We start from the raw sequence: 27,872 nt of genomic DNA on the forward strand, positions 1-27,872 counted from the left end.
ACAGCGAGATAGAGGACAGTCCCATCATCCCCCCAGATGCCCCTGTGCCATTCCTTTGTAGTCGGTCCTTCTCCCCACCTTGTAACCCCTTTGCCTTACCATGTAAGCTCATCAGTACGTACCTGTGAAGCCTGCTGGGATTTGGTTGGCATTTCGTTGAGTCTGTAGATCAACGTGGGGAGAATTGGCATGTCAGTAATGTTGCACCTTCCAATCCATGAACATGTTTTACCTCTCCATTTATGTAAGTCTTCTCTGATTTCTTTGATCAGTATTTTTTTTTTTTAATTTTAATGTTTCTTTTCGAGAGAGAGACAGAGACAGAGTAGAGTGGGGAAGGGGCAGAGAGAGAGGGAGACTCAGAATCCGAAGCAGGCTCCAGGCTCTGAGCTGTCAACACAGAGCCCGACAACAGGGCCTGAACTCACTGTGAGATCATGACCTGAGCCAAAGTTGGATGCTCATCCGACTGAGCCAGCCAGGAGCCCCTCTTTTATCGGTGTTTTGTAGTTTTCAGCATATTCTAAAGTTATATATTTACCTAATAAATATTTCCTTTTTTCTTTTTTGATGCTACTGTAAATAGTCCTATGTATTTTTAACGTTTGATTTCAATGGTTTGTTGTTAATATATTGATTTTTGTATATTGAGCTTGCAACCTCTGATAATGCTAAACTCATCAATTAGCTCTTAGATCTTTTTATGGAGATTTTTTCTACACCGGTAACCCTGTTGTTTACAAATAAAGTTTCAAGGTGTCTGGGTGGCTCAGTTGGTTCAGCTCCCAACTCTTGATTTAGGCTCAGGTCATGGTCTCCTGGTTTGGGGGTTCGAGCCCTGTGTGGGGGCTCTTAGCACAGAGCCTGCTTGGGATTCTCTTTCCCTCTAACTCTGCCCCTTCCTTGCTCATGCTCATGGTCACGCACTCGCTCTCTCTCTCTCTCAAATAAATACTTTTAAAAAAAGTTTTTTTCTTCCTTTCCAGTCTTTCATTTCTTTTTCTTACCTTATTGCAGCTTCCAGAAATATGCTGAATAGGATTGGTGAGAGATGATAACCTTCCCTTGTTCCTTAGGGGGAAAGCATACAGTCTCTCACCACTGAGTCTTAGATTAGCTGTAGATTTTTACGTACATGCCCTTTATCAGGTTAAGGAATTACCCTGCTATCCTAGTTTGCTGGAAGTTTTTATCATGAGTGGGTATTGAATTTTGTCAAGTGCTTTTTCAGCATCAGCTGATACACATACCTGGTTTTTCTTCTTTTGGTCTGTTAATACGGTATCTACATTGATTTTCCAATGTTGAACCCGCCATGCCTCCTGGAATAAACTTTAATTACTTGTTGTGCATCTGCATATTTTTATATATTGTTGGATTTGATATGCTGATATTTTGTTGAGGGTTTTTGATAGCCTAGAAAGAATTTATCCTTAAGCTTACTCATGACCCAACCCACTTTCAGTCCATCCCTCTGAGACATTCACATACTAATAGTCTGATGTGGGTTTCTCTGAATCCTTGTGTCTCTTTCTCCTTTCTGTGATTGCTGTTCTCTTTGGCTTTGCATGTTTCTCACTTCTGCCCAGAAACTCCCTTCAGAAACAGGATTTAGAAAGAAGCATTCGAGCCCATGGCTAGACTCAAGTTGGTTTGCCTCACCTTCCTGAGATCCTAAATGCCCTGCCACCAGTAGTGCCCTTGGAAGGCAGTGTGTTTGTGTTGGATGTATCCGAGTGGTCTAGTTCCCTGGCAGGTGCAGGAGGGGAGGCTTTGTTTAGGACACACCCTCTCTGCTTCCTCCAAAGGCACCCAGACAGGGACAGGAGCAGGGCCTCTTGGTGGAGACTGAAAGGCCCTCTTTGTCTTACCACCAGGTGGCTTTTGCGGCAGCACAGAGGACTCAGGGTCCGGTAAGGAAGGGGAAACGCAGGGAGCGGCTGGGTTTCAGCCTTCCGAGGTTATTTTTAATAAGTGAAGGCCAAGGGGGCGGAGGGCTTTCTGAAGGGAGGTCTGTGTTTTCGCCTGGCTCTGAGATGACTCAGAAGTGAGAGATCAAAGGAGAATGCAGACCCCTGAGGAGGGCCTGCCTGACAGCTGCCTTCTGAACCTGGGGTCGCAGGTCGTAGGGCGCCCTAACCGTGCCTTTGAACTGGGGACAGGGTAGCCAGAGGAGGGAGGAAGAAAGGGTGAGGTGTTTCCCACCCCCTCCCCCCCCACACTCTTGCCTGTTTGAAGCGGGAGGTTCACCATGGGCAGGCTTTCTGCTCTCCAGAAGCACAGACAGCCAGAGGGCAGGCAGGAGAGGTCCTCTCTGGGAGGCCGTTCTCCAGAACTGGGTCAGAGAGCAGGAGAGGGGATAGCTAATGGCCTGCAGAAGCGGGGAGGCCTGGCATACTTTCCTTTAATCTGTGGTTTCGCGTGGGGAAGTGTTTGGACAGATGGAATTGCCAGCTCCTTTCCAGCATTTTGTCAGCAGGCTGAGGAATCTGAGGCAGCCACCTCCCTACCGGGCCAGCAAGAGCCAGCAAGGGGAGTTTCCTGTTGGAACTCACCAGCTGCAGGGACCTGGTGGTTGGAGGGGGGCCTGCTCCCCATATCATCATGCAGTCTGGTGCATCGGAGGCCACCTCCTCGCCCACCTGTCTCCTCTGGCTGGTGCCGAGTCTAGTCCTGAGTCTCTTCTCCCCCATCTCCGGCATGCTGTGATTGGATTAGTTTTCCAGAAATCCACTTCTGCCTGTGGCTCTTCTCTGCTCAGTAACCTTCACTGGCTCCCCGTTGTCCGTCCATAATAACTACTCTCTCGGCCTGGAATCTGATGCCCACTCCACGCCCCTTTACACACATGTGGGGTTTGCCCAAAATGGACAAGTCGCCTAGTCCCAAATATGCCCTGGGCCTTTGCACCCCGAGGCCTTCCTTTGTCATGCTCCCTCTGCTCGGAAGCCCCCATTTTGTCTTCTCTGTATATTCAAATCCGGTCTCCCACAGAGTCCTCACTAAGGCCATGACTGCCCCTGCAGAGGCCATGCCTCACCTGCCTTTCCAAGGACCTTCCTTATAAATCACACCTCCCTGGTGGCATTTATCTCATTCTTTACAGTACTTGTGTCTAGGTCTGAGGCTCTTTCTCCTTTAGGACAGGGCCTGTGTCTAAGCTGTCCTTAACATTGTTCTCATCACCTGGTGACAGCACACTGCACTTAGGACAGTCACTGTTTATTTAGGTTTTTTTTTAATTTTTTTTAACGTTTATTTATTTTTGAGACAGAGAGAGACAGAGCATGAATGGGGGAGGGTCAGAGAGAGAAGGAGGCACAGAATCTGAAACAGGCTCCACGCTCTGAGCTATCAGCACAGAGCTCAATGTGGGGCTCGAACTCACGGACCAGACCGTGAGAGCATGACCTGAGCCGAAGTCGGACGCTCAACCGACTGAGCCACCCAGGCGCCCCGACAGTCACTGTTTAAGAGCCACTGTGTGCTAAGAACTTCTCAAACATCCCATTTATTTTTCCCAACAAACCCCTGAAAGAACTTTTTAATACCTAGCATTCGTGAATGTTTACTAGAGACGTTCCAGGCTGTTCTAAATGTTTTGGTGCAAATCGGCTCAGTTAATCCTCATATCAACACTGTGTGGTAGGTTTAATTATCCCCCTTGCAAAGATGAGGAAACTGAGGCGCAGAGCGGTTAACTGGCCCTCTGGTAATTGTGTTTGCTGAGTTAGAGGTTGCTGACCATGCTTTATTGCTCCCACTCAGCTCTTCGTATTCTAATTGGGCACCAGCCTTTGGCCAACACTCAAGACTTCCTTCTCCACTCCTCACTGGGTACCATATGATGATCATACATCCTTAACAACTGTGGTTTTCCATCAGCGACACACGCTTACAATCCCTTAATGGTTCTTGTATACTTGCTTTGTCATATTTTATCCCAGACTAATTTCTTCTTCCCCAGGCTGGCACTTTTTTGGCATTACGCTGCCTCTGTTTTTAATCAAGGCCTCCCACACCCACATTCTCAAATTCAGCAGGCACTCACTTCTGGCAGGAGCCCAGGGCTGGATGCCAGGCTTCCTGCTGGGACTGGCCCCACAGCTTCTCCAAATATTTACTTCCCCAGGATAGCCTCCAAATTACAGAGTAGTTCCCCTGCATCACGGTTTCCTTGGGATCGTCTTTGGCAAAGTGGAAACCAATGTAGCCTTGTATCCCTTGTGCTGAGCACAAGGCTGCTACAAGGTTGATCCTTAATAAATAATCACTGAATAAATAACTTGATTCTTTCCACTTTAAAAACTAGGCTTGGGGCACCTCAGTGGCTTAGTTGGTTAAGCATCCGACTTCGGCTCACATCATGATCTTGTGGTCTTTGAGTTCGAGCCCCGCGTCAGGTTCTGTGCCAACGGCTCAGAGCCTGGAGCCTCCTTCGGAATCTGTGTCTCCCTCTCTCTCTGCCCCTGCCACGATCATTCTCTCTCTCTCTCCCTCTCTCTCTCTCAGAAATAAACATTTAAAAAAAAAAAAAAAGGCTTGTCTAACTGGGAAACCAGGGAAACTCTAAAACCAGATGTAGGAGTTAGCTTTTGCTCTATGACAAATAGTCATAAAATCTATCCACATGTCTCCAGATGCCTCAGTTTCCTCGTCTGTGGAATGGGGGTAATAACAGAACTTACCCCCATGCCTAAGGAAACTAGCCATTTGCAGAAATAATGATCATACCAGTATTATTTCAGTAACTTCTAAAAAAAAACGCTCATGTCCCAGCAGGGGCTGTTAAGCCCACCCTGCTCCCACCAGTCCTGGAGAAGATTCTTTGGCAGTCATACTCTTTTATTTTGTTAATCACCTCATCAGGGAACCTCTGGGAAACACTAGCTCCTTCTGCCTGTAAGACCATGGCTACACACGGAGGTTTTACCCATCTGATTTTATCCAGTTTTCTAGGATTTACCATCTTAAAAAAAAGAAAAAAAAAAGAGCATTTAATAAATTTTCTATGTTTTCCCATTTCTGAATTAATATGGTGGGTTGCCTTGATTCTAAGACTTTATTGACTGTAAGACTCACCACTGATTTTGGAATGGAGGGGCTGGGGGGGAGGTTAGATTACATACTAATCTTTTTTTTTTAATTTTTTTTAAATTAATTTTTGAGACAGAGAGAGACAGATTATGAACAGGGGAGGGACAGAGAGAGAGAGACACACACAGAATCTGAAGCAGGCTCCAGGCTCTGAGCTGTCAGCACAGAGCCCGACGTGGGGCTCGAACTCACGGGGACCGTGACATCATGACCTGAGCCGAAGTCAGATGCTTAACCGACTGAGCCACCCAGGCGCCCCGATTACATACTAATCTTATGTAAATTACATTCCAATCTCAGCAGCATCAAGACCTCTGTGCTTGAGGGGGGGGCTTACAAATTAGAATTACAGAAACACATTATGTTCACTGTTTGTTACATCCTTCTTTTGGGTCAAGCACAGAACTGCACATGTGTTAACGCATTTTGCCCTCACAACATCCTTATAAGGTACACTTGTAAGAATGAAGAAATTGAGGCGTAGAAAAGTGAGGCCACGCAGCTGGAACGTGGCACCAGCCACTGAGCTGAGGCGGTTGGACCAAAGGCAAGCTGCCTTTCAGAAATATAACTGGATTTCTATAGAACAGATCTGATGGCTGGAGCATCCACTCTCTTCCTATCTGTGGAAGGTCACCAACCTCTTTGGACTATACGAACAGCCATTCCTAGAAGCCTGATACTTAATCCAAGGAGGGGCAAAGGCCTGGTCCAGCTGACTAGGACAAGCACTGGTGAGTGAGTTCTTTCACTGAGTGGCTGCTTTGTGGGCTCCAGGGAGGCCCAGACCCTGCCTGGATCTACAAGGAAGTTTCTTCTTCTCGGGGGCACGAGACCTGGAAGGGGATAATGGCAGAGGCCAGAAAAGGGATGGGAGTGAAGTGTTGGAGGAGGGAGAGGCCCCTTCAGTCCAGGGAACAGAAGGGCAGAGAATGCTTCGTGGGCCGTCTAGAACCGTATGACACGGTAGCCACTAGCCACACGTGGCTATTTAAATTTAAATCAATGACGTTAAACATTCAATTCCTCAGTCACGTCAGCTCCATTCCAAGTGTTCCGCTCTTGCTGTTGCCTGTCATATTGCGCAGCACAGGTAGACACAACATTTCCATCATCGTGGAAAATTCTGTTGGGCACCTGACCCTGGATCCAGCTGCAGCAAAGACCACATTGTCCGCGGGACATAGGGAGATGCTGGGCCTGTGCAGGGGCCTGGTTCTGGGAGGTGACTGGTGAATAGGGGTGTTCGCTGTGGAGAGTGTGATAAGAGAGGTGGAGAGAAGGGTGCCCACTTGTAGGCTGTACCTTAAGCAAGAAGAAAGGCCCACCAGCGCGTCCCCAGGCTTGTCTGAGAGGGGCTGAGGCGGCTCCCCGTGGTCTCACAACAAACACTGTCATCTGAGGTGACCTGAGTGGGTGGCTTACTCACTGTAGCCTCAAGTCCGGCTCCCCTGGAGCACCTGCCTTTGCCTTGAGTTCCGCCCCCCTCCTTTTTTTAAAAAAATGTTTGTTTTTGAGAGAGAGACAGAGCACAAGTGGGGAGGGGCAGAGGCAGAGAGGGAGACACAGAATCTGAAACAGGCCCTAGGCTCTGAGCTGTCAGCACAGAGCCCATTTGCTCCCATATTATTGTAGAGCAGATCTTCTACTGTGTTTCGTCTCATCCCTGATATTTCAGTCTGTGTCTAAATTGCTGGGCATCCCATTCGTTCGCCATGTTGGCATCTGCTCGGGCAGCCTCTCTTCTGCTTATGCCTAAGAGCAAAGCCCTGCATTCAGTGCTGCCTTTCTATAAACCCTGGAGAGCCTGAGGGGAAATGATTACAGAAAAGAAGCTGCCCCCAGCCTGCCAGCCATTTTTACCCGAAGGTTGCTGTTGGGAATCCAGCCTAACCCCAAGCTCAGGTCTGCGTTTACCATTGAAGGCCAGTGCACTGGGGCTGAGCACTGGGGATGCAGCAGGGGCTGAGTCTGGGTCCCTGCCTGTGTACTCACAAGTAGGCATACAGCGGGCAGAGGCAGTCTTGGCTGGGATATGAGCTTAAAAGCTTGTCTCAAACTAAAGCTTTGCTGTAGCACGGTCTACATCTGGACATGTGCATGCAGGTTGTAATTCACACAGTTTCCCGGTGGGCCCTTGCTTCTGGGTTTAAAGCGCCTACTCGTTTTAGGATGCACAGGATAAAAGTGAATCCTACATGTCTCACCCCACATGTAAAAGTAGGGCCTCTTCAGAGTGATGCTTTTACGTTCCTCCCCCATCCATCTCACTCCCCGCCCCGGACATGAGTGAACGAGAATGCGGCCCAGCACAGTGCCTGGAACGTAGGTCTCAGGAAACGGACATCAAATTGCATTCAGTCATGTATTCATTCATGTATTTACCAAATATCCACGGACAACACGTGTACCATTCAGGGTTCCTGGCACTGGGGAAATAACAGTGAACAAAACAGATTAAAATCCCCATCGTCGTGGGGCTTACATTCAGAGATGACAGACAATAATAATAATAATAATAATAAACAGGTAAAATAAACAGCTTTGCTGGGCAGTGATAAGGTCTCTGAAGCAGAATAACTGAATAAGTAGCATCTACAAATGATAAAATAATTACCTTTTTAGAAGCAGAATATAAAACTATATATACAGTATGAGCCAATCTTTGAAAAGGAAAAATAATACATATATGCTTTAAACATACATAGGTGGAAAGAAATCCTCCAAAATGCCAGGAGTGGTGGTTATCCCTGAGAAACGGGATGATAGGTGATTGTTCTTTTCTTTTTAAAAAAATTTTTTTAATGTTTATTCACTTTTGAGAGAGAGGGAGACAGAGCATGAGCGGGGCAGGGGGCAGAGAGAGAGGGAGGAGACACAGAATCCAAAGCAGGTTCCAGGCCCCACACTGTCAGCACAGGGCCCGATGCGGGGCTCGAACTCATGAACCATGAAATCATGACCTGAGCCAAAGTCGGACACTCGACCGACTGAACCACCCAGGAGCCCCTGATTTTTATTTTCTTAAATAGATACTTACATGAATTGATTTTCTGTAATGAACAGTGTTGATTATACCTTTGAGTATCTTTGGTTTAAGCAGGAGACTTGACATGAATCCCATTCCTTACAGGCCATTTCTGAGTTGGAGCCCCAGAGCCCTGCTTCCAGCATGAGGGAAGCTGAGGCAGAGCAGGACTTCCCTTCCATCATGCAGAGTCCCAGGCAACGTTCAGTGCTTGCTCCCAGGGGGTCAGGACAAAGGATTCAAGTCCTTGCTGAAAACAGAGACCAAAACCTGGGAGAGGGGGCTGTGAAGAGGAACAGGCCCTGTAGGCAGAGCAGTGCAGTGGTTAGACCTCAGGGCCATGCCAGGGGCCCAGCTGGTTCCTCTGCCTGACTGTGTGACTTTGAACAAGTTGCTTAACCTCTCTGTGCTTCAGGTTTCCTCGTGAAAGGACAGTGATAACAGTACTGGGACTGTTGTGAGGGTAAACTTGTTTAAAAATCGGAGAGTCCTTAGCTCAGTGCCCGGAGAGAGGAAGAGTAAGCACTCAGAAAGGGTAGTACCTGTCATTTGTAGAGCAAGTCAAGGAGGGCAGTGTGCTATCAGCGACGGTGACAGAGAAGACATGGCAGAAAGAAAACCACATGTGAAACAGAGAAGAGGTGGCTGTGGGGACTGGATTCAACCTGCTGGCCAAGCCCCGTGTCCTTTCATTGGGTACCGTCCCCTGTATCCCTCCCCTCTCCCCCAAAAGCTCCGGGGATTTGTCCCTCCTCCGTTGGTGCCACCGCTTGAACTGGTCTCACTGAGGGCCAGCTGCTGAGCAGGAATGCAGTTCAGATTTCTCCAGAGCAAACGTTGAGAAAGTTCCTTGAAGAAGCCTGAGAGGAACAAAGGTGGGCGATGCCTCCCCTCCATGGAGGGGGCTCGTTCTTTGTAGCCCCTCCAGTCACCACCTTCTCACACGTCTCTGCAGGACTCCTGCTTGCTGACTTGGGAACAGACGTGATGACCCTGGGTGGGTTGGGTCCAAGCTCAAGCCTCTGAGACATGGCAGCCCGTCCCTCTGGAACACACTCACTTGTCACAGGGTCTTGGGAGTCTGGGTTTGTGCTCTGGCCCCACCATCGACCATCCGTGGCAAGTGACCCACCCCTGGTCCTCCCCGTCTTCAGATGTGTGAATGGGGCACAGTGCTGCCTGGCCGTGTTTGTTGGGGGCGCTGCTGCCAGGGTGACAGGAGTTAGTGTGGCCTGCCTCTGCCAGTGCTCCCTTCGCCCCTCGGCAGTTTCTGTGGGAGTGAACTCCAGACCCTTCAAGCTACATCAAGTTCTTCCAAATTTCTTGCGATCTTTGGAAAACCCTGCGCATTCATTCCTTCTTAGCTTATCTCAGTTTATGGTGAAGAATTTGTGAGCATGTGGACGTGGGTGTTGATCTCTTCCTTTAGACCGTGAGCTCCAGGAGGGCAAGGATTGTGTCTGTTCCGCTGATGATTGTCGCTAGTCCCTAGCACAAAGTAGGCAGAAAATGGTTTTTGAATTGTCATCACCAGAAAGGAGAGTAAATTGGAACAAAAAGACCCACCCCGCCCATTCCTCTCTCTCTCCCCGTTCGCTTTGCCGACAGACATTCAGTAGCCAGTGTTCAGGCTCGGATGTCCTTGGGAGACGTGGCTTTGGGGCTCCAGGGCTCCCGCCATTACTGCCATGGCAACAGGACGCCGGGGAGCGTGCTGCAGCGGGCCAGCCTGTGTCCATGCCCGGCTCAGACGTGTGAGCAGGGGCGATTGGTGCCGAGTGCTTCCCGTCTCTGTACCTCGGCCTCCTTGGGTCACGAGGAGCCGTGCCAATAGGCCTTTCCCTTTGTGGTTGAATCCCCCATTCCCTGTGGCATCTCCACATTGTCTCAGTTGCCCTTGGTCCCCTCTGCTGACCCACTTCTCAGGGGAGGTGGCCGCCTACCGCCCGCACATACGCAAAGCCGCGTGTCCTCCCCTCCCCTGGTCATGGTGGGAGCAAGGCGGCAGAGGACGTTGCTTTCGTTCGTGAAATTGAATCAGCCGCAACAGAGACTAGGAAATCGAGTCGGATACTGAAAGAGAACAAACTAGAGAAACTACTACTTGCAAACAAAAAAAATTGCCGTTTCAGTTTGGTTCAATATAAGGACCAAACCACCAAGTTTGCTACATAATAAGCGTCAGTGGTGCTTCTGATCCTTTCTGATATAATGATGTTTTTGACAAGTTGAGCGTTCCGTCTCCGTAGTCTGAGTGTGACCTGATGACCTTTGCTAGCCAAGAGCGGTGGGGACGTGGGTGACGTGATGTTGCCCAGGTTGCCGTCCGGGCTCTGTGGTGCAAAATTGATTAGGGACAGGGGAGCATGGCCTGGCCTCAATAACACGCTGAGAATGTTCTGGCTCCTTCACAAACCATACTCACCGATACCCTGGAGATCCTGGATGCCAGACCTCCTGGGGCAGTTAATGAGTCCATCAGCCAACTTTGAAAGGTGTTAGCAGCCTCCAAAAGTCCTTTGTGCTAGGTCCCGAAGTGAAGTTTAACGAAAAAGCACGATTCTCTTCTCAAAGCGCTTGAGCCCAGTAAGGGAGGGAGACGTGGTTGTTTTTGTTTAATGCAATAGAGTGTCACAGAGCTCGCACAGAGGATGGCAGGATGACCCCAGAAACCATCCATTCACTCGGTGTTGAATTCCCTACCTATTATGTGCAGGGCACTCTGCTAGGAGGAGAGAGTAAGAGTGAAACCAGCAAAGTCCCTAGAGTAGTTGGGAGAAGGGTAGTAAACAAGGTGACCAACAAGCAAATACACATCTAACCAAACACCAAATAGGTTTAGTACCAATCACAAAGGTTCCATCAGAGAGAATACTGGGGACCCACCTGAGCGGGGGGCAGCCCTTGAGGCACTCTGGGAGCCCAGTGTGCCCAGAGAAGCAGCAGAAACTGGGACCAGAACCTGCAGGTGGAGCTTAAGACACAACCCCAGGGCGCCTGGTTGGCTCAGTTTGTTGAGCATCCGACTCTTGATTTCGGCTCAGGTCATGATCTCGCGGTTTGTGAGTTCGAGCCCCACTTAGGGCTCTGTGCTGACAGTGCGGAGCCTGCTTGGGATCCTGTCTCCCTCCCTCTCTCTGCTCCTCTTCCACTCACTCTCTCTCAAAATAAATAAAGAAGCATTTAAAAAAAACCCCACAAAACCCAGAAGCTATAAAAAATGTGTAGATTCGACTGCATAAAAAATTTTAATTTCAGTAATAGAAAAGATAAAAACTAAAGGCAGCTGAGAGAATATGTTTGCAATATCTGCAACAGGCAATAGGTTAATATTCAGAATATAAATGTCAAATCTATAATAAACTTATGAAAAGATATTCAGCCCACTAGTTATCAGGGAAATTAAGATTAAATAAAAGATATCATTTCCTTTCTTTTTAAATACTGATAATAATCTGTGTGAGCAAGACTCCCTATGCGGGGGAACTCATCTTTTTTTTTTTTTTTTGGATAGCATTTTGGCAGCAAATATCAAAATCTTGCCTGTGACTATGCTTTCACTTCATAATTTCACTTCTGAGAACCTTTCAGAAATGTACATACATGCAAAAAGCAGCTTGTCCAAGAATATTCTTTTGCAGGATGATGTGTACTTGCAAAGAACTGGGGATGTGACAAACGCCCATCAGTAAAAGATTGTGTAAGGTGGTACTTCCTGACCAGAGGGGGTGCCCCCCCGCCCCCCAGGATCTTTGCCAACATCTGGAGACATTTTTGGTTATTGTGCCTGGGGAGGTGCTTAGTAGCACCTGGCATTTTGTGGGTGGGGGACAGGATGCTGCTAACCGTGCTACAGGACAGTCCCCACCAAAAAATTACCCAGCCCCAAATGTCAGTAGTGCTGAGGTTGACAAACGCTGGGTCAAATAAATCCGCAGCCAGTTGGAAGAAAAGGGTAAGTCTATACGTGTGCCATTAAAGATCTCTAAGACATGTCATTAGCTTTTTTACAGCTTAATGTGTGATTTTTATAATACAAGAAAAGAAAACAGCAAATTTAAAAAACCACTAAATGATCAGTTCTCCCCAGAGGCAACCACTGTTACCAGTTTCTTATGTGTCCTTCCAGAAATAGTCCCAGCACAGACAAGCACATTTGGTTTTTAGTAAGCTGTAGGTATTTTGCTGCATGGTTAGATTCAGAAACTCGTGCATTAATTAGCCGGATGCTAGCGGCCTGCACCTGACGACCCCTGACATAACGTTTTTTAGGTTATTCCCCCCCGCCTCTTGTGTTTTCAAGGGCATTTTTATTTTTAGATACAGAACAAAACTGTGTGTTGGGGTTTGGGAGGGTGGGAAGGAGCCTATAACCAAAAGGCTGATATATTGGTGAGTGAAAGGAGGACGCAGAGGAAATAAGCCGGGCGAGGGTTCTCTTGCACGTGGGTGTCAGTGAGGTTCCACAAGGGCTGTTTGGTGGTGCTGACCCGGGGGGGGGGGGGCTTTAACAGGGAGGTGGGGTGAATTTCCTCCCACCCCAGGGCAGAATTCAGCCAAAGTTAGAAACATATCAAATCCCTCTTCTGCCGGCCCACAGCCAAGCAGAATCATTAATGGGCCTCCTTGCAGATCCAAGCGCACTTTGCAATCACTGACTCGCCCCATCTCTGACTTTTTGAACAAGCCTGGCTTTCATCTCCTGGGCTTTTCCAGAAAAGCCTCTTAGAATTGGGTCTGAGACTTTTTGATGTTGGCTTTCATCAGCGACTTCTCTTTCCCCTGCTTGTCTTCCTGGCTGATACATTATTCCAAGGTCAGGATAAAAACCCTTGCGAGAAGGTGGGGTTGGGTGACCTGCCCACATCCAGCCCGAGGTTCTCAAAACATAAGGTGTCTAGTGCCATCTTCAGCCAGATGCAGGCGTGTTCAGCAGACCAGACTCCGGCAGGAGCACAGGAAGACCAAGCCTCCTGAGGGAATGTTCCAGAGCACAGACTGCAGGCGGCAGGTGGCAGGGCCCCCGAGACCACCGGAGGCTTCTGCTGCCCAGCTCAGAAGAATGCTTCTCCTGAAGCCTGCCTCTTGAGTCTTCTCCAGAAATGTTCCATCTTAGACTTCAAAATGCTTTTTCTTCCTTGAGGGACACCCGCCCAGACTGAGAACCCGAGGAGGCTGCCTGGCGCCTGCTGTAGAGTTAAGACCAGGATGTTTTAGTTCCAGAGTTGGGGGTGGGGGTGGAGAGGCGGGGGTGGGGGGGAGAGGGACATTCATTTCTCCCAAGTGATGTCAGCCTGTTTCAGGTGTGAAATTTAAACCCTCTGTTGCTTGCTTTCACAAAAATCATCTCTTCTTTCTAGTAAGCATTTTGATAGAGTCAGAAACGACACAGTTTGGGGGAGAAAGGGGTGGTTTCTAATCTGAGATGATTCTGGGGATTCTGAACAGTGCCACAGCCGGGCTGTGAGACCCTGGCTTTGAGTTGGGGGTGCTTGCAACATTACTTTTAAACCTCTGGATGTTTGTGTTAGATATTTTATTTTCAACTGTCAATGGCAGCCTGATATAAAAGGGCAAGCCTTTATCAGAGGAGCTGGAGAGCACAAAGTACTCCTTTGGACGGTATCACATTGAAGTTACTCTACACAGAATCACGGCTGCCTTCCAGAAGCCTCCCAGCCTTCCTTAGCCCTGAAGTCAGAACTGCTACTTCAGTTTGTCTCAATTCTGCTGTGGTGTTTGATTTGCTTCTCTGGCTGGAAACAAGAAGAGGTCTGAGGGGGCCGTGGTTGGGGTGGGGGAGAATGAACACCCCAGGGCGTTTTCTCCACCATGCTCTTGCTTGCTCATTCTCCTGCTTCACCTTTCTGGCTGCCCCCAGAGTATCGATCTAGAGGATTCAGGGGTCTGCATCATTTGCAGAGGTTACCTGCTGGCCTTAGAAAAGTTCTGAAAAGTTTGGTGTCAGATCTTTCTTTCTTTCTTTCTTTCTTTTCGTTCTTTCTTTTTTTAGAGCGCATTAGCTGCAATGCCGGCCATTTAAAGTAGGGATGAATGAATTATTGGGCAAAAAGGAAGCTTTTAGTTGCATGCATTAGTACATATCATGTGCAGTCTAAATGCGATTTTCCAAAGTTGGGATTCCCAGAAGAAGAGCACACGGTAGGTAGGTGGCATTAGGCCAGTTGAACCGGGTTCGGGAAGTCTTACTTTACAAGCATGTTTCCCAGGGAGGTTTGCGATGGTTTGCGGTAGAACGATAATGTCCTTCCTGCTGAAGGTCCTGGGCCCTGGGAGTTCGTAGAGGAAGACCTGCCCGGACCCCTGTTGTTCACTGGGAAACTCCCACATCTCTGTGTCATCATGGGAAAGAGGTGGCTCTGTCACAGATGAAGAGTTGTACAAATTATTCTAATCTTTGCATTCAGTTAAGCACAAAATTGCCTCTTCACCCAGGAATCACGCCTCATAATCCTGAATTCGCTGCATTTTAAGGCAGGCCTTGAACGCCCCAGTGCGGGAGGGGTCAGCGCCAGGTGGGGACACCCATAGACCGGGAGGCCTGCAAATGGGGACTGATAATCAGCAGAGCCCTGGCGAGATCACGCATAGTCCCGAGTGAAGCAGAGCTCCCCTCGGAGTTTTAAAACAGCCTCGAGGCATGAATCATTCTATTACCAAGGCTGGCCGGCTTGAGAGGAACCGAAAAAAATGAAAATTACTCCTGTTGCTCATTAGCAAAGGGGAATACGCAAATGTCGAGGGTCCCTCTGCACACCGCTGTTTGGATTTGACAAGCAGAGCACTCTCTTCATGCCAGAGTCTTTCCCAGCCTTCGTATCTGTTCGGAGCAGTTGGACAGACGCTAGAAATGAGGGGCTTGAGAAAATAGAGCGTTTTTCACACCACTTGAACCAGTGTCAGATACATTTTGTGATTTGATGCTCATTAGAGACTCACATTTTCTTTTTTTCTTTTTTTTTCCTTTTTTTTTAAAGCTTGTTTATTTTGAGAGAGAGAGTGGGCGCGCAATCAGGACGGGGACAGAGAGAGAGTGGGCGCGCAATCAGGACGGGGACAGAGAGACAGAATCCTAAGCAGGCTCTGCACTGTCAGCACAGAGCCCGATACGGGGCGTGAACTCACGAACTGTGAGATCCTGACCTGAGCCGAAGTCGTTCACTCAACCGACTGAGCCACCCAGGTGCCCCGCGACCGGCATGTTTGAAAGGCTCGCACTATGGGAAAGTGCACTTTCCCAACCTTGCAGCCAATCTGTGAGGAAATAACCTGAATCGCAGTGGTTCCTCAATGTCCTGTCGTTGTTTGTTCCCTGGGTGGCCGTCTTGGCTGGGCGTTTCTCTGATGTCCCTGTATTTCTGTCCCAGGTCACTCTGCTGATCGCCTTCATCTGCGTGAGGAGTTCTGTGTGGACCAGGTACAGTGCCTACAGCTACTTTGAAGTGGTCACCATCTGCAACTTGATAATGATCCTCGTCTTTTACCTGGTGCATCTCTTCCGTCTCTACCGCGTGCTCACCTGCATCAGCTGGCCCCTGTCGGTAAGGGAGTGGCCTGGCCCGATTCTGGGCACCCAGAAGTCAGGGTATTAGCTGAGGCACTGAGACCCAACAGAATCCGTCCCATCTGTGCCCCCTGGTGTCCACCTGCTCTTCCTCCGTCTCTTCCTGCTGTGGCCCTGCACGTCCCAATGTCTGCCGGACATCTCTGCCTGTGTCCTGCTGTGCCTCCTGCCTCAGTGTTTATTTTCTTGAGCGGCAGGAAACGGGCCATGTGTGTGAGTTTGGAGGAAGAAGCTCCTAAAGGCGATGGGGATTTATACTGTTGGGAGTACTGAATGGTAAGATTCATTCAGCAGCTAAAAGGACTGGCAGAGTCCGAGGAAAGATTTCAGAAGTTTCCAGGATTTTTTTCTTCCCACTCTGTTATTTAAAAAAAAATTTTTTTAAATGTTTATTTATTTTTTGAGAGACAGAGCGTGAGCAGGGGAGGGGCAGAGAGAGAGGGAGACACAGAATCCGAAGGAGGCTTCAGGCTCCGAGCTGTCAGCACAGAGCCCAACATGGTGTTTTGACTCATGAACCGAGAGATCATGACCTGAGCCGAAGTCGCACACTTAACTGAGCTACCCAGGCGCCCCTCTATTATTTTTTTATAAGCTTGGTTGACATATACTTCACGTGCCGGACAATTGCCTATTTAAAGTGTGCAATTCCCCAGATTTTGCTGTCTTCCCAGAGTTGTGCAACCATCGCCATAGTCCATTTTAGAACATTTTCCTCGCTTCAAAAAGAAACCCCATATGCTTTAGCTGTCACCTCCTACCTTCATCCCCTCCAACCTTAAGCAACCACTAATCTACTTTCTGTCTCCATGAATTTTCCTCTTCTTGACATTTCCTGTAAATGGAAGCATATGTGTGGTCTTCTGTCACTGGTTTCTTTCACCTAGAGTGTTTTCATGGTTTTTCTATGTCGTAGCATGCGTCAGTACTTCCATTTTTTTTAATAACCAAGGAATATTCCATTAAAAGGATATACCACATTCTGTTTATTCTGATGGACATTTGGGTTGTTTCCACCTTTTGGCTATCATGAATAATGCTGCTGTGAACATTCACATACAAGCTTTTTGCATGGACGTGTTTTCATTTCGCTAGGGAATATACCAGAGAGTGGAATTGCCGGTTCCCGTGGTAACTGTGTTTAATTGTTTGAGGAGCTGCCAGACTTTTTTCCAAAGTGACTGCACCATTTTATATTCCCATCAGCAGTGTAGGAGGGGTCCGATTTCCCCACATCCTTATCAATACTCGTCATTTTCTTACTTTCTGATTTTAGTCACTCTAACGAGTATGAAGTGGTATCTCATGATTTGCATTTCTCTGATGACTGTTGATGTCAATCATCGTTTCGTGAGCTTTTTGGCCATTCATGTATCTTCTTTAGAGAAATGTCTGTTCAGATCCTTTGCCCATTTTTGACTAGGTTGTCATTTTATTACCGAATTCTCAGTCTTTTGTATATTTTAGTTAGAAGTTCCTTATCAGATAAATGATTGGCAGATATTTTCCTCCCATTCTATTGGTTATTTTTCACTTTCTTAAGTTTTTTTTAATGTGTATCCATTTATTTCTTGAGAGAGAGAGAGAGAGCACATGAGCCTGGAGGGACAGAGAGAGAGGGAGAAAGAGAGAAATGCCAAGCAGGCTCCGCACAGAGGGTCTTGAACCCACGAACTGTGAGATCATGACCTGAGCTGAAACCAAGAGTTAGATGATCAACTGCCTGAGCCACCCAGGCACCCCTAGTGTTCACTTCCTTGATAGTGTTCATTAAAGCACAGGTTTTTAGTTTGATGAAATCTAATGTAACTACTTTTCTTCTGTTAATGATGTTTTTGGTATAAAATCTTAAAAGCCAAACCCAAGATCATGAAGATTTTACTCTGTGTTTTCCTCTAAGGAGTTTCATAGTTTCAGCTCTTACATTTAGGTATTTTGTCTATTTTGAATTAATTTTTTGTGTCTGGTGTGAGGTAAGGATTCAACTTCATTCTTTTGAAGGAAAGAATACGTTGAAATGTAAATATCCAGTTGTCCCAGCACCATCTGTTGGGAAGACTGTTCTTTCCTCATTGCATTGTCTTGGCATCCTGGCTGAAAATGAGTTGACCATAAACACATGGATTTGTATCTGGACTCCCAGTTGCATTGATCTTACCACACGGTCTTGATTGCTGAAGATTTGTAGCCAGTTTTGAAATTAGGAATTCTGGGTCTTCTATTTGTTCTTTTTCAGGATTGTTTTGGAGTTTTGCAATTCCATATGAATTTTAGAGTCAACTTTTTAGTTCCTACAAAATGTCAGCTGGGATTCTAATACAAACTGCACTGAATCTAGAGATCAATTTGGAGAGTATTGCCATCTTAACGTTAAGTTTTGTGACCTAGGAACATGGGCGGTTTTCCCGTTTATTTAGATCTTCTTTAATTTCTTTCATCAATGTTTTATAGTTTTCAGAGTGTAAGTTTTGGTGCATTTGGCACGGGGGAACTTAAATCTGTTTCTAAGTACCTTATTTTTTTGATGATATTTCAAATGTAATCATTTTCTTAATTTTATTTTTGGATTGTTCATTCCAAGTGGATAGAAATACAAGTGATTTCTGTATATTGATCTTGTATCCTTAACCTTGGTGAACTCATTTTAGATCTAATAGACTGTTAGTGGATTCTTCAGGATTTTGTAGATAAAAGATTATGCCATCTATGAGTAGAGATAGTTTTATATTCCTTTCCAATCATTTTCTTATCTTATTGTTCTTATTCAACTAAGAAATTAGTTGAATATTGAAGTGGCAAGACCACACGTCGCTATCTTGTTCCTGAGCTTAGGAGGAAAGCATTCCATCTTTCATCATTAAATATAATGTTAGCCGTGGATTTTTACAGATGCGATTTATCAGATTGAAAAAGTTAATTTCCAGTCCTACTTTGTTGAATGTTTTTTTTATCATGAAAGGGTGTTAGATTTTGTCAAATGCTTTTTCTTAGTCTGTTGAGGCAATCGTGGGTTTTCCTCCTTAATATTCTTCTAATATAGTGTATTACATTGACTTTCATATGTGGAACTAAAGTTTGCATCCCTGGGATAAATTTTGTTTGGTCATGATATGTCATTCAGTTTATATGTAGCTGGGTTTGGTTTGCTAGCATTTTATTGAGAATTTTTATATTTGTATTTGTAAGAGATACCAGTGTGTAGTTTTCTTGTGATACCTTTGCCTGGTTTTGCTATCACTGTAATACTGGTCTCATAGAATAATTTGGGAAGTGTTACCACCTCTTCTATATTTTAAAAGAGTTTGTGAAGAATTGGTATTCTTATTTAAATGTTTGGTAGAATTCTGCAGTGAAAGCATCTGAGCCTGGGTTTTTCTTACGGGTGATTTATTATTCTTATTAATACAAACTCTACTTGTTTTAGATTTTTCAGATTGTTTGTTTCTGCTTGAGTCATTTTCAGTGGTATGTTCTTATAGGAACATGTCTGTTTCATCTAAGTTTTCTAAGTTACTGACATACAATTGTTCAAGTATTCCTTTAAAATCATTTTTACTTCTGTAAGGCCTGTAGTGATGTCCCCTCTTTCATTTCTGATTCTGGTCATTTGAATCTGGTCATCTTTTCTCTCCCTTTTTTTTTCTTGATCAGTTTTGCTAAAGGTTTGGCTGTTTTTTTCATCTTTGCAAAGAACCAGTTTTGGTTTCACTAATTTTCTCTATTGTTCTTCTGTTCTCTAGATCATTAATTTCTGCTCCCATCTTTTTTTCCTTCTGTCTCCTTGCTTTAGATTTAGTTTGATCTTCTTTTTCCAATGTCTTAAGGTAAAGATTCGGTTATTAATTTGAAACCTTTCTTCTTTTTTAGTATAGGTCTGTACAGCTATAAATTTCTTTCTGAGCACTGCTTTAGCTGCATCCCATAATTTGAGTCTATTATGTCTTCATTTTCATTCATCTGCAAGTATCTTCTAATTTTCCTTGTGGTTTTGTCTCTAATTGGCCCATTAGTTAGGAATGTGTTATTTTGTACATATCTGTGGGTTTCCCAAATTTCTTCCTGCTATTGCTTTCTAATTTCATTCTGTTGTAGCTGAAGAACATACTTCATGTTATTTCAATATTTCACATTTATTGAGTTTTATTTTATGGTTTAACATATAGTGTATCCTAGATAATATTTTATTTGCATTTGAGAGGAATGTATATTCTGTTGTTGGGTAGAGTGTTTTATAGATGTTAGGTTAGGTTTAGTTGCCTTATAGTATTGAGTCTTCTATTTCCTTGTTGATCTTCTCCCTAATTGTTCTATACATTATTGAAAGTAGGGTATTGAAGCTTCCAACTATTATTTTTGAATTATCTATTTCTCCCTTCATCTCTTTGAGTTTTTGCTTCATGTGTTGCTTTGTTGTTAGGTGAATTCGTGTTTATAATTGTCTGTCTTCCTGACGGATTGATGTTTTCATCATTATAAAATGTCCCTCTTTATCTTTGGTAACATTTTTTGTTTTAAAATCTATTTTGTCTGACACCAGTATAACGCCTCCAGTTTTCTTTTGGTTGCTGTTTGAATGGAAGCTTCTACTTTCAATCTGTTTGTATCTTTGAATATAAGGTTTTCTCCAGTAGACTAGTTGAATCTTTTTTTTTTTTGTAAATCCAGCCTGACAACCTCTGCTTCTTGTTTGGATTGTTTTAATTATTCACATTTAATGTTATTACCCGCTATGTTATTTTGAGAGACCTTTCCTTTGTGTTCCTAAGTTGTAAGGCTCCTTTCAAAGTTATGACACCTTTCTGCTTCTTTTGAGAACAAGCTCCTCTGATAACGATACTGATAATGAACAAGCAGAGGAGGGAATAAAAGCTGGGGACAAGAATAGGGGTGGGCTGAGAAGGGAATGAGAATGTTGGAGGGGTTAGCTCAGCCCCACATTTTCGATGGGGCACTATTGGGGCATCTTCCATTTAGGACTCTCTCAAGTCAGTTTTCCGTACCCCATGTCATAGTCCTCTCACGTCATAGTCCTCTTTCTTTGTGGGTGAGAATCTTGGAGGGAGGGAACTTCACTTACTAATCTGCTCTTCAGTCAAAATCTCTGTGATCTACTTTCTGATAATTCCTTTCTAGTCCGTAAAGGGGAAATTTGGGTGTTTGATTATGCCCAGCTTTCAGAGGAGCTGCTGCTTAAAAGTGGAACGCTTTTCCAGAATTTAATGGGTGACTACCCTGATGGGCAGAACTTCATGAAGGACTAATTTCCAAGTTCTCACCGATGACAATTAAAAATGAATGCACTCTAGATCCAGCGGGAGTACTCTCCCAGCCCTCAGCCCCAGTTCCCCTCTGATCTGGTGTTTAATGGGGAGAAAGAAGGAGGAGGTGGAAGTCATGCTGCTGAATGCAGGAGGTTCAGCCTCATTCAGGGTCTGTGGAGATGCCATTTTAAGCATGGGGTTGAATGGGGTGGAGGCGGACGGAAGCAACGGTGGAGTCTGCCCTGCCAACCAACTCCTCAGCAGAGTGTGATGAAATGAGGACCAAACCAGGAGGCTCGGGTGCCAGAAAGCTGGCTCCCCCACCCCCACAAGCACATCACAGAAGGGCCCTGACCTCACTCTAAGCTCCGACTCCAAGTCTGAGGGGCCGAGCATCTCAAGTCCACACCTACAACTGTTCACAGGGCGGGTGGGCACCCCAGGCCGCCACCAAAGCCAGCACGTTGTTAGACGAGAACTTTCTCGGAAGCAGAAGCGTCAGACACACCTCTCTTTGAGGGGCTTTGCCTCTCAGAGCTGGAGCTGCCTTTAAACTCTCCAGCCTGGGAGCCATGAGGACCTGTTTGCTCTAGCTCTCGCCAGACATCAGGGTACTGTCTACAGATTGCTTTCAGGAGTAGAGCCGTCCTTAGTGGATATCTTTCCTCACGCGACAAGTGTCCTTTCTCTCTGTTGCCTCTCTGGCTGCCTGCTGGCTCCTTTTCTGTCTTGCAGGGCCTCATCCTGGCCAGCCTTCCGTATCTGCTGCCTGTGAGCTAACTGCTGTGGTCCGAGTTCCTCTCTTCTGTGCCCAGTTGCCTCTGAGAACCAGGAGCGGACCTCCCGACCCACTGCTTTGCTTTGTTTTTGTCCCCAGGAACTTCTGCACTATTTAATCGGTACCCTGCTCCTCCTAATCGCCTCCATTGTGGCAGCCTCCAAGAGTTACAGCCAGAGCGGATTGGTAGCTGGAGCGGTGAGGATGGTCTCGGGGGACACTTCACGAACGAGTTCACCTCTAGTACATTTTCTTCCTGATGGGCAGCGAAGGGATTGTTTCCCGGGGCCTTTCTTTCGTAGAAAAGTACCCATCAGTACCCGCCTCGATCCAGCCAGCAGCAGTCTCCAAAGAGCCTTAAACTTGGGCCCACAGCAGAGGGTCTCAGCAGGTGGACCGTCAGGGCTTCTGGCACACACAGATGGCCCGTGGCCCAGCCCTCTCTCTCACGAAGCCACTGCTTAAACCAGGGGGCCATTCGGCGTTAATGCACATGCCCATTGGAGTCATTTGCTTGTGGCTACCTCAGTGTTGTGCGGGCAAAGATTCCAAGGCCACGTTAGGGCCCACTAGAGGATGTGGTCAGTTAGTGATACCTGTCACGAGTCCTGGCTTTGCTGGTCCTGATTGATAACAATATTCAGGCCAGGAAGTAACACTTTTAGACCTTTCAAAGGTGAGAATTGATCGATTGATAGCCTGAATAGAACCATGGAAATGTATAAAAATAAGAGTGCTGTGGGGCTGTGTTTACCACCCCTACACACACATATTTTCATATGTGTGTATACTATACATATATATGTATTATTTAAAAAAATTTTTTTAATGTTTGTTTATTTTTGAGAGAGAGAGAGAGCACGAGCAGGGAAGGATCAGAGAGAGAGGGAGACACAGAATCCGAAGCAGGCTGCAGGCTCTGAGCCATCAGGACAGAGACGGACACAGGGCTCAAACTCACAAACCACGCGATTATGATCTGAGCTGAAGGTAGACACTTAACTGAGCCACCCAGGCGCCCCTGCATTTATTATTACTTAACGATGCATAGATTCCTGTAATCTGGTTTCTGATTTAGCTCACTGGTTACAGTTTGGTGGCCTGTGGGCCAGTACGGATTTGCCTCATTTTGAGTTTTAAGAAAAGCTGCACGGGACAGTCACTCTTTCATGTACGTGTTAACAAAATTCTCCAGACTTCGGGTTGGGAGTGGTTTAGTGCCTGGAGTTCCACTGAAGGGTGGGGTCTGTCCTCCAAAGGTGGGGAGGGGGGCAGCCAAGCCTCTCCACACTCATGGGCCTTCGGTGCCTCGAGCAGCCACCCCTCCCCACCCCTGCAATCCTCAAGGACGGGAGTGAATGCTACCTACAGGTTACCACCTGCTTGATTACAGGCCGGCTGGTGCCCACTGTGTCAGAGCCACATGGGAGGCTCCCACTGGGTTTTAGGATTCAGGTTGCACATAACCGTGTCTGTTAGCCTTAGAATTCCAATAAGCCCCATTTATCATACACCGTCTTTGTGCCTAGGACAAAGCCTGGGCCGTGAGGGAGCCAGAAGAAATAAAAAGACACGGACCTTGCTTATGAGAAAATGGTAATCTAGTTCAGGAGTCAAGGCCAAGGCGCATGAAACAATTAGCAAACAAGGCATTGTTGTCCAGAATAGCATTATGTAGCGATATAATAAACTGTTCAATTATGCAGTGCAGACAGTTGGGGACCGGGATAGTATATAATGTGCTAATTGTGCAGGACAGACAATGAGGGGCTAGGACAGGCTCCAATAGGCTAATTATGTGGTGCAGACAATCGGTACAAAGGGAGCCAAGGAAAGGGACCTGGGGGAGGGGAGCGGGTGTGGGCCTGTGGGGGCAGCCGCTTATGTAAACCAGAGGCCGGGCCTGAAAAGAAAACCAAACCCTGGAAATCCTGCCCGTGGCCTGGCTGCTCCTGGGCTCCTCCTGTTGTGTGTCAGCCGTGGCTCTGGCCGCGCCGCAAACCTGAGGCCATGTGGAAGTCTGGGAACATTTGGGCAAAAATACAGAGCAGGGTTCTGTTGATTCCTAGGGCTCAGATCCCATGTCTGGCCCTCGCTATCTCTGTGGCCCTGAGCAAACTAGTTGACTTGCTGTCCTTCCTTGTCTTTAGCTGCCAAATGAGGGGGAGGGGAGGGTACCCGCATCACCCAGCCGGAAACATGGTAGGAGTTTAAAGGATCAGCACACCTAATGGGCTTAGCACACGGGCGGGCACATAGCAAGTGGTCAATAAATTATACTTGCTGCAGCTGCTGGTGTTGTTGACAAGTAAGGAAATGGCTACAGGCTTCAAAGTTTCATATGAAGACAGCAGAGTCTCTTCGACCATCAGGAGCCTCACACGAGACCCTTTTCCTCCCTGGGCGCCCTGTTCTTTCTTCATCGTTAAATGAGGTTGGACTGGGCTAGGTCAGCTTTCCTAGATAAGCTAGGTCAGCCGCTTGAGCACAGAGTGGAGCCTCAGAATAGAAAGGTGCGCTGCCCTATTTATTTTAGGCTAATGCTGTTTAAATGTTTGCAGACATGAAACTGCCTGTCAGGGCTTCAGCTTCGGGCTCTTGCCTGGCTATAAAGTGAGACAGAACAGAAAGCCATTAATGAATGAAATGCAATGCTGCCACATCAGTAAGATCCATTTGAACATTAGAAATTTAAAGACCTAAATTAAAATACACAACTTCACCTTTTTCTCTTTCATTAGCTACGGGTAATTACAGTCCAGTGTCTGGGCCCCAGCTTAGTGGTAAACACAAACCCAAACGTGGGCCCTGAAGTTGCTTAGAGCGAGGAGAGTCAGGAGGTGAAAGCCAGAGCCTGGCTGCCAGGCCTGCGCAAGGGCCCCTGCTGGGGGAGCCGTGGACACAAGGCCTCGTTCCTGCACCTGAGCAGGGACCAGGTGGTCAGCTCCCGTGATTCCCCGGGGCTCCCTCCTGGCCACAGCTGGTCCAGAAACAGGCGCAGGGATGAGAAACAAAGGGCAGCTAGCCTGAGTGATTGGCCCTCGGCCTGGGAACTTCCTTTGCTCTCTCTCCTGTGTAGATCTTCGGTTTCGTGGCCACCTTCCTCTGCCTGGCGAGCATATGGCTGTCCTACAAGATCTCGTGTGTGACCCAGTCAACAGGTGAGTTCTGGTTGCCCGAACACAGATGATCTCTGAAGGTAGAGTTCCCTCTGCTGGGGAACGGGAGGACGGCCTGGTCTGGAGTTCAGCAACAGGGAAGGGCCGCCCACCGTGAGGCGTTGGGGGGGCCAGGGTGGAAAGGTGTCACCCAAGGTTCTCTGCTCTGCACTGTCAGCGCAGCGCCCAACACGGGGCTCGATCTCACAGACTACAGGATCGTGACCTGAGCCGAGATCAAGAGTCGGACGCTTAACCAGCTGGGCCACCCAGGTGCCCCGGTGAAACATTTTCTTTAAATAAGTTCCCTCATGACAAAAATAAAGTGTAGAGAATTTTGAAAATGCAAATAAGAAAAACAAAATATTTTTAATGAAAACCGTCTATCATCACACTACCCAGAAATAGCACCTACTGGGTGTCTGTCCTTCCAGTATTTCTTCTCTCTGGTTGGATGGATGGATGGATGGACAGATACAAAGATGTATAGATACATATGTTGCTTTTGTTAAACGATCAAACTTCAGGTATTATTTGTAACCTGTTCTCATTCTCATACTTAACCATCTATCAGACATTTTCCCCACTTGTTTGGGGATTCTTTTCCATCACGTTTTTTAAAAAGATTTTATGTATGTATGCATTTAGATTTTATTTTTAAGTAATGTCTGTGCCCAACTTGGGGCTCGAACTTACAACCCCAAGATCGGGAGTGGCATGCTCTAAGGACTGAGCCAGCCAGGTGCCCCTCTTCTCCCATCGCTTTTTGTTAAGTGTTTATTTTTGAGAGACAGCACGAGCCGGGGAGGGGCAGAGAGAGAGAGAGACAGAGGATCTGAAGCGGGCTCTGTGCTGACAGCAGAGAGCCGAATGCGGAGCTCGAACTCAACAACTGTGAGATCATGACCTGCTCGGAAGTCGAACATTTAACCGGCTGAGCCACCCACGTGTCCCTCCCATCACTTTCATTTATTTATTTATTTATTTATTTATTTATTTATTTATTAACGTTTATTTATTTTTGAGACAGAGAGAGACAGAGCATGAATGGGGGAGGGTCAGAGAGAGGGAGACACAGAATCTGAAACAGGCTCCAGGCTCTGAGCGGTCAGCACAGAGCCTGACGCGGGGCTCAAACTCCCGCGACATCACGTGAGATCATGACCTGAGCCGAAGTCGGACGCTTAACCGACTGAGCCACCCAGGCGCCCCTCTCTCCCATCACTTTTAATGGCTCTGTGCTGTTTCATTGACTCCAGGGCATGTCTGTGTCATAGTTTACTTGTCTCCTGTCTGGGGTCATTGTGGTGTTTTGTTTTGTTTTGTTTTAATTCTTTGCTACTAAACAGTGTTGTAAAGAACACACTTGTAAATATAGCCCCATACTCATCCCTAATATCTTCTACCTCTAGAATGCATTCCTAGAGGTAACACTGCTGAGAGCTTGACCCAGGTATTTTGATTAATCCACCTTTTTCTTTAGCCCAGCCCTTCCTGTCTTTGTTCTTTTTCTTTCTCTTAAAAAAATAACTAAGGAATATCAGAGTGTGTACAGTACATGGTCTGAGTTGTCCCGAAGAAACGTTTCCACCAGCTTCCGATTCCCTCTAGAAGTCACTGACAAAAAGAGAACAGGAAGCTGAGGGAGAGGAGGCAGTCACAAGAGACCACAGGCTGTAGGATTCTGTTTACATGAAACGGGCAGAAGAGACACATCCAAAGAGGCAGGAAGTAGATCAGAGGTTGCCAGGATCTGGGGAGGTGACTGCAGGCGGGTGTGGGCCTTCTCTTGGAAGGGATGAAATATTCCAGAAGTATGGCAGTCAGTGTTCGCACAGTCCTGTGAGTACACGGAAACTGTGGACATGAAGCCTACACTTGAGGTGGGTGAGTTATACGGTAGGTAGATTTTTGTCTCGCTGAAGCTGTTTAAGGGAGAAATCAATGAGGGGGCGCCTGGGTGGCTCAGTTGGTTAAGTGCCTGACTCTTGGCTTCGGCTCAGGTCATGATCTTGTGGTCGTGGGATTGAGCCCCGTGTTGGGCTCTGGGCTGAGTGTGGAGCCTGCTTCGTCTCTCTCCTCTCTCTCTGCCCCTCTCGCTCTCTAAACAAATAGATACATAAATAAGTAAAATAAATTTTTAAAAAAAACCAATGAAGAAAAGTAGAGAATGTAACAGTTATGGGTAACATCTGAAGGTGAAAATTATGACTTAAAATTATGAAGGAAGAGCCCAAAGAAACCGCAAACACAATGAGAGTCCCTGTGACGATAGGCCTGGGTGGGGAAGAGGAAGGATAGAAACCCCCTGGCCCCCCGCTCGTACTAATTTTTTTCTTTTCTGTTAGAAATGTATTTAGAGGGGCGCCTGGGTGGCTCAGTCGGTTAAGCGGCCGACTTCGGCTCAGGTCATGATCTCACGGTCCGTGAGTTCGAGCCCCGCGTCGGGCTCTGTGCTGACAGCTCAGAGCCTGAAGCCTGTTTCAGATTCTGTGTCTCCCTCTCTCTGACCCTCCCCTGTTCATGCTCTGTCTCTCTCTGTCTCAAAAATAAATAAAGATAAAAAAAAAGAAAAGAAAAGAAATGTATTTAGAAGCAAAAAAACGAATTCCAATGGTAGTTGTTGCTGGATGGAGGAAGGAAGTGCTCTGAGCAGAGCTGGGGGGCAGCCTCCTGATGTGTGGCTTCTGGGTGGGCCTGCCCTGCCCGCCGTCCTAACTTTGCTGCTTCCTTCCCAAGATGCCGCTGTCTGAGGACACCCTGCGCCCCGGCCCGAGGCAGGCCCTGAGACGGGAGCGTCGGGGGGCCGGCACCCAGGACGGGCTTCTGAACCTCTGCTCCTGTGCCAAAGCCCTGCCCACACTGCTGGGCACAAGAGGGGCCCTCGGCGTCCTCCTGGGCTCCTGAGCTGCTCTCAGCCTTTCTGGTCTTCCTTGGAGAATAGTCCTCGCCGCCTGGGAACGAA

The 27,872-nt window shown here is 47.0% G+C and overlaps 1 protein-coding gene across 2 annotated transcripts in view; it reads left to right on the top strand.

The window, feature by feature from the left end:
- The window catches only part of CMTM7 (CKLF like MARVEL transmembrane domain containing 7), a 49,392-nt gene extending 21,588 nt beyond the window's left edge, over positions 1 to 27,804 (top strand). The window contains exons 2-5 of one of the 2 annotated variants that reach the window (XM_027040843.2): positions 15,514 to 15,687; positions 21,849 to 21,947; positions 24,829 to 24,910; positions 27,647 to 27,804. In XM_027040843.2, the coding sequence (XP_026896644.1) occupies positions 15,514 to 15,687; positions 21,849 to 21,947; positions 24,829 to 24,910; positions 27,647 to 27,660 (369 nt within the window). In that variant the 3' untranslated portion in view covers positions 27,661 to 27,804. The remainder of the gene's footprint in view (positions 1 to 15,513; positions 15,688 to 21,848; positions 21,948 to 24,828; positions 24,911 to 27,646) is intronic. The other variant, XM_027040844.2, reaches the window with a different exon arrangement.
- Positions 27,805 to 27,872: the final 68 nt, after the last annotated feature.

The sequence above is a fragment of the Acinonyx jubatus genome, chromosome C2 (genome assembly GCF_027475565.1).
Source record: "Acinonyx jubatus isolate Ajub_Pintada_27869175 chromosome C2, VMU_Ajub_asm_v1.0, whole genome shotgun sequence".
Taxonomy (NCBI): Eukaryota; Metazoa; Chordata; class Mammalia; order Carnivora; family Felidae; genus Acinonyx; species Acinonyx jubatus.